The sequence below is a fragment of the Lepidochelys kempii genome, chromosome 5 (assembly GCF_965140265.1).
Source record: "Lepidochelys kempii isolate rLepKem1 chromosome 5, rLepKem1.hap2, whole genome shotgun sequence".
NCBI lineage: Eukaryota > Metazoa > Chordata > Testudines > Cheloniidae > Lepidochelys > Lepidochelys kempii.
In genome coordinates this window covers 78,930,564-78,942,870 of record NC_133260.1, presented here as the reverse complement: position 1 = coordinate 78,942,870, position 12,307 = coordinate 78,930,564, and the positions used below count along the sequence as shown (strand labels likewise).

The 12,307-nt window shown below is 39.7% G+C and overlaps 1 protein-coding gene across 3 annotated transcripts in view; it reads left to right on the top strand.

The window, feature by feature from the left end:
• The window catches only part of CEP120 (centrosomal protein 120), a 74,723-nt gene that overhangs the window by 10,413 nt on the left and 52,003 nt on the right, over positions 1–12,307 (top strand). For all 3 annotated transcript variants that reach the window (XM_073344816.1, XM_073344815.1, XM_073344817.1), the window contains exons 5-8: positions 2,793–2,941; positions 7,095–7,292; positions 8,997–9,224; positions 9,481–9,697. In XM_073344816.1, the coding sequence (XP_073200917.1) occupies positions 2,793–2,941; positions 7,095–7,292; positions 8,997–9,224; positions 9,481–9,697 (792 nt within the window). The remainder of the gene's footprint in view (positions 1–2,792; positions 2,942–7,094; positions 7,293–8,996; positions 9,225–9,480; positions 9,698–12,307) is intronic.

Below are 12,307 nucleotides of genomic sequence, written 5' to 3'. Positions count from 1 at the left end.
GTGTGACACACAGACCCCTTGGCAAAGGATCCTCTTTTTTTGTAAATATCTCTTGCACCAGATCTGACAAACTCACTAGTTATCTATAGAGAGTAACATGTAATGTATCTCCAAACGCTTATAACTTGTCAAGAGTCATAATCATTGTGAAATATATGCATGGGTAATGTTTAAGGAATAATATACTGAAAGTATGCTTGATGGACTTGGAGTAGAAATTGGTCACAAGACAACAATGTCTTGGTGATGGCCCATATGGGCAAAGGGGAGTTGTCACTCTGCCTTGATTGGCCAATGATGCAGTAGAAGGGCTAGGTTGTTTAGCCCTGCATAATATGAAGGCTACCTCTACACTACACAGTTTTTAGCAACATGGCTGTATCGCCACAGCCATGACACTAAAAGTTGTGCAGTGTAGCTGCTGTTTGTCGGCTGTCCTGCCGACAAAAAAAGACTTCTGCCCCCAATGAGTGGTGTTCATGTTGTTGGCAGGCGAGCGCTCCTGATGACAATGCTGTTCACACTGGCACTTGTTGCAGCAAAACATTTGTCTTTTAGGGTTTTTTGTTTTTTTTTGTTTGGGTGTTTTTTTGTCGTTCAATTGCCAGTGTAGACATAGCCTAAAACTTTTGAATGGGAAACCAGGAGAGGCAACAAGAAATAATCAAAACCACTTAAAGGTAAAAAAGAAACTTTACAGCTAGGCAGGGTTTCGCCCTGTCTGTGAATAGAAATCAAACATACTTTTCAGGATAATATAGTGTGGGGAAGGACACTGCATCCATTCACTGAGGAAACCCCTCATAAACATTTGGATCCTGGTTCTAGAGAAACCAGCCAGTTCTGCAACAGACTGAGTTTTGGTGGGAGGGGAGGAAAATCGACTTTCTTAGATAAGAAAGGTATCTATTGATAAGTGTAGATCCAGGTTCATGCTTCATTCTTTCTTTTTTTTTTTTTTTAAATTGTAACCATTTTTTTCACCACTTTTTTTTTATTTCTAGTTCGATCTTTATTGTTTGAAAACTACTTTTGTTTTAAGTGCTCACAAGCTCTGTGTGGTTTACAGGAGCAGTGGTTTAAGATAAAACTGGGGTGCGTCTTTGAGTAGCCAGGGGCTGTATATCACAGGGGAATGATTCAGGAATTGGGATACACCTATTGTTAATCTGAAAGGCGAAGCTAGGGCTGGCATAGCCCAGACCAGAGTGCCTGAAATGTGGTGTTAGGGAGCTGACCCCCAGCTACCACATGAGACTCCCTCTTCTGAAGGCAGGGGTAACAAGGTAACTGTCAGTCCTGGGTTCCCTGAGAACTGTCACAACAAGACAGTTCAATACAGTGTTAAATGGCATCACGTTAAATAACCTATATTCAGGGTTGGCTCCCTTCAGCCTAACTCACTCCTCTAAATTCTTTTACCCTTCCCTGGAAGGAGGAATAAGGGCATATGTGAAAGGTTATCTAAGTTTGTGAAGACTCAAGGTCTTCCCTGTTTCCTGTAGGCTAATAGGCACCACCAGGTATCTCCTACGTCTCCTACTCAAGTTTGTCTCTGGGATATTGAGCTCTCACCCACAAATTGTGACAAATTATGGGCTTTACTTAAGATGAAAATTTCATCTTTTAATTCTTCACTCCTTATTAACTTAAAATCGGGCCTCCATGGTGCTGTGAGGAAGATGGAAAAACTACCGGACATCCTGCTCTTATTTCCCCAAAGGAAAATTTTCCTTCCTGACCCCAAAAAACAGTGATCTGATCAGACTACAGATCTTGGAATCACCAGTCAAATTGGGAGGATGGGGCATTTACCTCAGCAGAATGGCTGCTGCTTGTCCTTGAGATCTTTAAATATAGAAAAGAGGTGACACAATGAAAGAATCATTTCTCTTTTCCTTCAAAGCCAGTTGGGCAGCAAGGAGAGATGGAGAAACCCCGTTTTATTCCTCTTCCCCGCACCACCCTGTCCAGGCATGACCTCCACTTGTGTTCTGGATGGAGGCACTGGGAAACAATAGAAGGGCCCAGTCCTTCTCTCTCCTCTCAAGACCACAGTGGGGTGAAGGGCTATGGATCTAAAGAGGAACTGTGGTGCAGGAGGAGAACCTGGAGTGGCTGGGGAAGGAGACTCCGACTAGGAGCCAGGAGGGAAGTGGGCACTGGATATCAATGAAGATGGAGAATATAGTGGGTGTGGTGGGGGGGGCAACTGGAGGCTGTGTATGTAGAGAGGTGAGACTAGGGTTTGCTTGGAAAAGAAGACTAGAATTCAAATGAGGAACTTGGAGTGGAGACAGACTAGCTAGGTGAGGGAATGGGAGTGGTCTGGAAGAGCCAGGAACAGGAAGGAGATGGGGCGGAGACAGGGACAATTTGGAGGAGATGGCAGAAGGAGTCATGCTTGGGAGTGGGGAATGGGCATGTGAATAGGTGTCTGCTAGAGCACACTCCCCTCCAGAGCCTGGGATTCCCAAGTCATCCGAGTCTCTCAATTGCTTTACCCACTGGTAAAATATTCTGGTCCGCATAGAAGATGCCAGTCTGATACACGATTAGTTACATTGTTAGCTCAAGCAATCGGTGTCTGTGTGATGGATCTAAAGGTTCCAACTCTGCTGGTGGCCCAGGTGGATAGCAGTCTGATGCTTCATGATGTAATTTTGGGGAGGGGTGTTTTTCAGTTGTGTGGGGTTGTTTTGTTTTGTTTTTTTTTAAAGAACAGATGAAATACACAAATCTGGAAATCTAGAAGAACATAACAATATAAATTCAATTCTCTTCTCTTAAAGTGCCTGCTCTGCTTTCTGGGCTAGATCCTAAAAATATTTTAGCAGTCCTGAATGAGGAAGAAGGCTATCATCAAATTGGACCAGCAGAATATTGCAGAGAATACTTTGTTTTGTCTGTGACTATAGCATTTGCCACGCAGCTGGAACAGGTAATGATTATTCACCTTTAAGACCATTATGCCAATAAAGCTTTTATAATATGTGAAAAAGTAATGGTTTTGCTATTGTTTTCCCATTTTTTGTATTTCCTGTGTTTATCTTTTAAATCTTTATCTTCTTCTGGTGAAAGAATAGTATTCATTTTGGGCTAGATGTAAAGTTTATTTTGAAAAATTATGCATTACTTTATACTTGGTAACAATTTTATTATGTGGACAGTGTAAGATTTAGGATGTCAAACCATTCACTTATTGTCTTCAAGCATTTGGGTTTGTTAGTGGTGAGATAGGTACATTAAAAGTACATTGTCGTCACTCAGCAACCTTAACTGATTTCTAAAATAGTGGGTTTTGGTTTTTTATTTGGAAATTGCCAAGTTGTTGGGTTTTTAAATTTTTTTTTCTTTGTGTAATTAAATTTAGAATTACAAGCAATCAAATCAACCTAATCATGGAACTGTAGTTGCAAGTTTAAATGTGGAGAAATTCTCCCTTCTCCCTAATAAAATGTTACATACTTACTTAGCTGAAGCTTGAAAACTTTTGGTCCTTCATCTTCAAAAACGCAGATCTCTGCCATTTGAGCTTAAGGAAGCTCTGTTTTCTGTAGAAATACCCCTGAGTTCTTTCTAAGATGCAACCAGCCCAGAAAGGATAACATGCTCTCTTTAACACAGTAAATGGACTCAAAACTATCCAAACAATAACTTTAAATGCAACCTATTTCTTCAAATATAGACATAAATAAATTTAGAGAGATTTAACAAATGGAAAATGTGGAGGGTTCACAACAAGCTGCTTTTTGAATTACAAGGATACAAATAATTGCTAAACATAAGTAATACTTTCAAAGTCAGCATAGTTTTTTAAATCACCTGTAACTCACATTATTTGAACTTTCTGCAAACCTTACAGAAATATTCTTCTTTCCTTAAGTAAATTTGGCAATTTTCCATGCCAAAATCATAGGGAAACAAAATTAGAGCTGTATAGTGGAAACTAGTTGCAATCATAGGACCAGATTTTGCTACTTTTACATTGAGTACCTTATTTGAAGGTGGTATCGTTATACTTTATAAGAAGCATACGGGAACTATTTCAGGGGAAAAGGCAACACGCTGTTTATTGGAGACGCAACAATTAGCATGCACGCGCACACACACTCTGTCTCTCTGTCCCACCAGTCGATGTTATAGTTACCAGTCTGGAGCAACCAAGTGGCCAGCTAGGTTGATCGCTGGTAGGGAGGAGCCGGGTTCTGTTGGTTGCGACATGATGCTCCAGGGAAGTCTTGGCAGGATGAACCCAAAATTTCATGGCAAAGCACCCTGTTTATATAGTGATCTTCCTTCATTGGGACCAATGAGTTTCGCACAGTCATGCTGCAATCAATTGCCATTTGATGAGTGCTTGTTTTCTTAAATTGTTCTTCTTTCTTTATTACTTCATTAGTCTCTTGGGGAGATACCCCATGCTGGTTTTGATCACAGCTATCTTGTCCTGATAAGTGCTTGCCTCATTTTTAGAGTCCTCAATCTGCCCTCCTTTGACATCTCAATAGGGGCATGTTGCAATCTTCTGGCGCGTTTACGTCTGTCCTCCCCAGAACATCTGGTCTGGTGATGGTCATCACACTTGTTCCTCATTCACACACAAAGCAGGATTGATTTACAGACAACATTTGAACAGGAACATCAAATTGCAATGCAGGAGAAAACAATCATTGCATTCTTTTACTTATTTCAAAATACTAATTTTAAACCTACAACAAAGTGGTAACTCTAAAGGTCCATTACTGCCTTGAAATCCGCTTCAGACACAAGGTTCTGGCAGATGCATCTTCACCAGTGGCACATGAGGCCATTCCTTTCTGCTTTCAGAAAGGATGGCTGGCAGAATACCATCAAATCGTATCCTACATCAATACATTTAATACATGCTACATTATTATTCTTTATCTTTCATTCTAAATGATACAAAATACAACCATAAAATCCTAGTACTACAGTATGATCTAGTCGCTGGGGCACTGAAATGGGAATCAGGAGACCTAGGTTCTATTTCCATCTCTACCATTGACTTGTGTGACTTTGGGCAAGTCATTACACATCTGTCTTTCTGACCTCCCTTGTTTGTTTCCAAAGTGCTGAGAATCTAGACTCTCTTACTGTGTGTTTGTACAGTTTCTATTGTGTTTGGGGCCTTGATTTAAGTTGGGTCCTCTAGGCACGAATGTGTAATACAAATTAGGACTGTCAAGTGATTAAAAAAATTAATCACGATTCATTGCTCTGTTAAACAATAATAGAATACCATTTGTTTAAGTATTTTTTGATGTTTTCTACATTTTCAAATATACTAATTTCAGTTATAACACAGAATACAAAGTGTACAGTGTTCATTTTATATTTTCTATTACAAATATTTGCACTGTAAAAAACAAAAGAAATAGTATTTCTCAATTCACCTAATATGCAAGTACTGTAGTGGATTCTCTTTATCATAAAAGTTGAACTTACAAATGTAGAATTATATAAAAAAAAAAAAAAACCGCATTCAAAACTAAAACAATGTAGAACTTTAGAGCCTACAAATCCACTCAGTCCTATTTCTTCAGCCAGTCACTCAGACAAACAAGTTTGTTTACAATTGCAGGAGATAATGCTGCCAGCTTCTTGTTCATAATGTCACCTCCAGTGAGAACAGGTGTTCACACAGCACTACTGTAGCCAGCATCGCAAGATATTTACGTGCCAGATGTGCTAAAGATTTGTATGTTTAATGCTTCAACCACCATTCTAGAGGACGTGCATCCATACTTACGACAGGTTCTGCTTGATAGCAATCCAAAGCAGTGCAGACTGATGCATGTTCATTTTCATCATCTGAGTCAGATGCCACCAGAAAAGGTTGATTTTTCTTTTTTGGTAGTTTCCACATCAGAGTGTTGCTCTTTTAAGACTTCTGAAAGCATGCTCCACACCTCATCCCTCTCAGATATTGGAAGGCACTTCAGATTCTTAACTCTTGGGTCGAGTGTTGTAGCGATCTCTAGAAATCTTACGCACCTTCTTTACGTTTTGTCAAATCTGTAGTGTTCTTAAAATGAACGTGTGCTGAATCATCATTCGAGACTACTATAACATGAAATATATGGGAGAATGTGGGTAAAATAGAGCTGGAGATACACAATTCTCCCCCAAGGAGTTCAGTCACAAATTTGAATGAATGCATTATTTTTTTTTTTTAATAAGCTTCATCAGCATGGAACCATGTCGTTTGGAATGGTGGCTGAAGCATGAAGGAGCATATAAATCTTTAGCGCGTGTGGCACGTAAATACCTTGCAATGTCGGCTACAAAAGTTCTCACTTTCTGGTGACATTGTAAATAAGAAGAGGGCAGCATTATCTCTTGTAAATGTAAACAAACTTCTTTGTCTTAGCGATTGGCTGAACGAGAAGTAGGACTGAGTGGATTTATAGTTTTGTATTGTTTTATGTTTGAGTGCAGTTATGTAACAAAAAATCTACATTTGTAAGTTTCTCTTTCACAATGAAGAGATTGCATTACAGTACTTGTATGAGGTGAACTGAAAAATACTGTTTCTTTTGTTAATTGTTTTTACAATGCAAATATTTGTAAAAAATATAAAGTGAGCACTGTACACTTTGTATTCTGTACTGAAATAAATATATTTTAAAATGTAGAAAAATATCCAAAAATATTTTTAAAATTTCAATTGATATTCTACTAACAGTGTGATTTACTTATGCAGTTAATCACTATTTTTTTGAGCTAATCGCGTGAGTTAACTGTGATTAATTGACAGCCCCAATACAAATTAAAGCTACCCCACAAGTAGTCCCATTGAAGTCTTTCAGATTGCATCTGGAGTAAAGTACCACTTAGCATGAGGAAGAGTGGCAGAATTTGGCCATTAATATGGAAATACTGACTCTCCATGTATACATATATTTTAAAACATTTTTGCAATCGGGGATTTAGGTTAGTTTGGTCTTCTGGAGTTTGAGACAGTTTTAGCTTCAGTATTTATAACTCTAACCAGATGCTTGAAGGCAGCTGTAATTATTTGTGTTTAAAAAATATATATATATTAATTGACTTTTCTTCCCCACACTTAGTTAATTCCTAGTACAATGAAACTTCCAGAACGACAGCCTGAGTTTTTCTTTTATTATTCGTTACTGGGAAATGATGTAACAAATGAACCCTTCACTGATTTAATCAATCCAAACTTTGAGCCAGAGAGAGCATCCGTTCGAATACGCAGTACTGTTGAAGTCCTTCAAGTTTATTTTTCTGCACAGCCAAAAATACAGGTAAATAGTTTCTTCTCGCCTACGGTAACCTATATTACGTATAATTCTATTCAGATCTAAACTTGCCAGTCTAGAACTTAAATGAAGTAGACTTCAAAATCAATAATGTTATATAGATTGCTAATCTTTTGTCTTGTCATGTTTAAGCTTATTGCGTAATATTTAAAAACCCCTCTTAGAGCTTGATTCTGCTCCTGTCAAAGTCAATAGAAAAATTGGCAAATGGAAGTAGGAGTGGTCCTAAGTGAGACAATTGATTAGAGAGTCACATAGCAGACATAACACATTTTGTCCTTTTTATTAGTCTGTTCTTTAAATGTGAAGCATAGAGCTGATTTTATAGGTTTTTTCCTGTTGTACATCTTCTCTACTGGACTATACAGTATTTTTTTTTAAATTTTATATTTTAAACCATTTTAATTGGTTTTAAATAATATTACTCTGTACCTAAAATTATTTCGGATTGTTGCATTTCACAATTGAATAGTATTTGTTTACAAAGAGTCTTTAAATTTATATTTCTGTAGATAAGACTGTGCTGAGCTGGCATATTAGAATTTAACCTTGATGACGTCCTGCCTTGATACAGAGTATTTTGTATGTCTGGCTTTTTTTTCTTTTTTCTTTATCATTTTAAAAGAACTAATGCTTATTGTAAAAACTTTGAAATAAGCATAGAGGCCTGGATCCTCATCTGGTCTGTATTGGTGTCACTCCATTGGTATGAATGGAACAATTCATCTGCTTAAAGTTAAGCACATACTTGCGTGCTTTGCTGAATGGATGTCAGAGTGCTTTGCACCATTCAAGGCCTTCATCATTTGCTACAAAGGCATATTTATTGTTAAGGAAGATCAGATTTATTGATAGGGTTTAACAAAGACAAGAAAGAATAGCTGCTGTTTTTCTCCAGGGAAACTTTTGTTTGGTATATACATTAAAAAGGAGCTCATGTTGTGAGACTAGATATGCTTAAGTGCACTTCTTAGGACCAGACTTTACTCCGGGTGTGCAAAGCAGCAAATTCTTCTTGAAATCAACAAGAGTTGTGTGCACATATTTGAGCACAGAAAAATAACCCTAAGCCAGGAATTAAAGAGCTCTAGACTTCCCCTGGTAGTTCATAAAGTCTTTATTGTTAGGATAATCCACATACTTCAACATACCTTTTTGCCTTTGTATATGGCTGTCTACACAACGCAGCTTTTAGTGACACAGCTGTGCTGCTACAGCCATGCCGCTAAAAGGCGCACACTGTAGCCACTGTTCGTTGGCTCTCCTGCCAACAAAAAACTTCCACCTCCAACTCCTGCCGACAAAACGCTGTTCACGCTGGTGCTTATCATCGGCAAACCTTTTGTCTTTCGGGGGTGTGGGGTTTTATTTTTTTTTTTTTTTCTTTCACTTGCCAGTGTGGACATAGGCTATGGCACTGTGGTGTAGATAATTGTGTATCTTGGCTATCTACTACAGTACCTGCTCTGAGAGAACCCTTGCCTAGGTTGATACAGAGATTTTAGGGTCTATTTAAACCACTCCAGCCCTTTACTCAGCGTAAAGAGACTGGAGGGGGCTGGATCTCACTCTTAATCTTTTTTTTTTTCTTCACTCCTTTTTAGAAAGAGGTTCAGTTTCAGACATTGGCAGTGGGAGATATGTATTTATATCTCAAAGTTCTTTTCTGAGCACTTCTTTTTACAATAGATCCATCTTTGCTGTGGGGACCAGTCTCTTGGAAGCACTGAAATACCACTAACTGGATTGCTGAAGAAAGGAAATGTGGAGATTGATCAGCACCCTGTGGCAGTTGAAGGGGCATTCAACCTTGTCCCACCAAATAGAGCCAAGCAAAAATTGCCACCATTGGCCTTAGATATGGCTCCTACTGTTGGGGTATCAGTAACCCTACAAAAGGAAGGCATAAATACCCAGGTACAATCCACTCATTTAGATTGTGATTCAGCTACTGTTCTAAAAGATAAAAAATAAGTGACTTTGTTGAATCAGATTTTACATTTTAAATCATGAAAAGAAAAGCCTGAAAGAACAAGCTACAGTATATTTGTTACTCTTTTTACAGCTCTATCTCTGTTTTCCATGCCATAAGAGTAATCTTAAATTCTGTAAATATAGTACAGAGTTTTTCAGTGCGAACTATGATTAATAAGAAAATTTGTATTTTGTTCAGTCATTGATCCACTTAGACCTTCAGACTGAGCCAGAACACTCGCATAAAAGAGTTTTGTCTCCCACACGGGATAAAACAAAGAGCTCAGAGCAAAGATCTCAGAGCGCCCCTTCTGCCCCACTTCAGAATGGCCATTCTCCTCCCACAAAAGATGAAGCAACAGAGAGCGAAGTAGAAAGTCTTCAATATGACAGGGGCACAAAACTAAACAAAAAAGGTAGGTGATTTATAATTATGAATATTGATCGGCATAAACCAACTATTCTTAAATGTTTTCATAGCACAACACGCAGATTACCTCCTGGACTCATCCTCTCCCATTTGTGATCGTATAAAAATATTGTTAGAGCATACCGGGGTGTAATCAGGAAGGCCAAGGCACGATTGGAGTTGCAGCTAGCAAGGGATGTGAAGGGTAACAAGAAGGGTTTCTACAGGTATGTTAGCAACAAGAAGAAGGTCAGGGGAAGTGTGGGACCCTTACTGAATGAGGGAGGCAACATAGTGACAGATGATGTAGAAAAAGTGGAAGTACTCAAAGCTTTTTTTTGCCTCGGCCTTCACAGACAAGGTCAGCTCCCAGACTTCTGCACTGGGCAACACAGTATGAGGAGGCGGTGAGCAGCCCTCGGTGGTGAAAGAACAGGTTAAGGACTGTTTAGAAAAGCTGGACATGCACAAGTCCATGGGTCCAGATCTAAAGCATCCAAGGGTGCTTAGGGAGTTGGCTGATGTGATTGCAGAGCCATTGGCCATTATCTTTGAAAATTCGTGGTGATCAGGGGAGGTCCCAGACAATTGGAAAAAGGCAAATATAGTGCCCATATTGAAGAAAGAGAACCCAGGGAACTGCAGACCAGTGAGCCTCACGTCAGTCCCTGGAAAAATCATGGAGCAGGTCCTCAAGGAATCAATTCTGGAGGAGAGGAAGGTGGATCAGGAACAGTCAACATGGATTCACCAAGGGCAAGTCATGCCTGACCAACCTGATTGCCTTCTATGATGAGATAACTGGCTCTGTAGATATGGGAGAAGTGGTGGATGTGATACATCTTGACTTTAGCACAGCTTTTGGTACGGTCTCCCACAGTATTCTTGCTAGCAAGTTAAAGAAGTATGGATTGGATGAATGGACTATAAGGTGGATAGAAAGCTGGCTAGATTGTCAGGCTCAATGGGTAGTGATCAATGGCTTGATGTCTAGTTGGCAGCCGGTATCAAGCTGAGTGCCCCAGGGGTTGGTTCTGGGGCAGGTTTTGTTCAACATCTTTGTTAATGATCTGGATGATGGGATGAATTGCACCCTCACCAAGTTTGCAGATGACACTAAGCTGGGGAGATGGGGGAGAGGTAGATATGCTGGAGGGTAGGGATAGGGTCCAGAGGGACCTAAACAAAGTAGAGGATTGGGCCAAAAGAAATCTGATGAGGTTCAACAAGGACAAGTGCAGAGTCCTTCACTTAGGAAGGAAGAATCCAATGCACTGCTACAGACTAGGGACCGAGTGGTTAAGCAGCAGTTCTGCAGAAAAGGACCTGGGGAGTACAGTGGACGAGAAGCTGGATATGAGTCAACAGTGTGCTCTTGTTGCCAAGAAGGCCAACGGCATATTGGGCTGTATTAATAGGAGCATTGCTAGCAGATCAAGGGAAATGACTATTCCCCTGTATTCGGCACTGGTGAGGCCACACCTGGAGTATTGTGTCCAGTTTTGGGCCCCCCACTACAGAAGGGATGTGGACAAATTGGAGAGAGCCCAGTGGAGGGCAATGAAAATGATTAGTGGGCTGGGGCACATAATTTACAAGGAGAGGCTGAGGGAACTGGGGTTATTTAATCTGTAGAAGAGAAGAGTGAGGGGGGATTTGATAGCAGCCTTCAACTAACTGAACGGGGATTCCAAAGAGAATGGAGCTAGGCTTTTTCTCGGTGGCAGATGACAGAACAAGAAGCAATGGTCTCAAGTTGCAGTGGGGGAGGTCTAGGTTGGATATTAAGAAACACTGTTTCATTAGGAGGGTGGTGAAGCACTGGAATGGGTTACCTAAGGAAGTGGTGGAATCTCCATCCTTAGAGGTTTTTAAGGCCTGGCTTGACAAACCCCTGGCTGGGATGATTTAGTTAGTGTTGGCTCTGCTTTGAGCAGGGAATTAGACGAGATGACCTTCTGAGGTCTCTTCCAACCCTAATATTCTATGATTCTATATCCTTGTGGCAAATAAGAATTGCATATGTGGAAAAAAATTAGTTAATGTATTCTAGCTGCCTTTTTAATGTGTGTTAGCAGCTGAAAATAAGTAGAAGAGCCAGCCCCAAGTAACCAGTGCACTGTAGACCACTAGTGGTCCATGGACAGCAGTTAGACCAGCAATGCCACGAATGTCTAAAGACCTTTCTCTGAATTTGGGAATTGGTGGGTTAGAGATTTTAGATAAAAATCTTTTAAGATACTTTCTTGAATTTGTTTGAAGAGTAGGTGAAAAGGTCTGACGTGAAAAAATACTTTAAATGGGGAAGGAGAGGAGGAGCATAGGATATTTAACCCTGAAGTTCTATTAAGAGGGATTAGATTTAATTGATTTTTACTAAATATTGACCATTATGGAAGCCCCAGTCTTGGTTACTTGGCTAAGGTTGAGTTGAATTTTCCCATTTTCTACTGTGTGTGGAGGGAGTAGGAAGAAGAAGAAAAACCTATTGCCTTTTAAAAATCAGTTTTCTTGTCATCAGTAACTACAGTCATTATTGTACACTAATCATAACTGTGTGGTTATTGCATCCAGTCACTGCAGGGTAGAATGAAGGTGGATTGGGTGCCTTAATTAT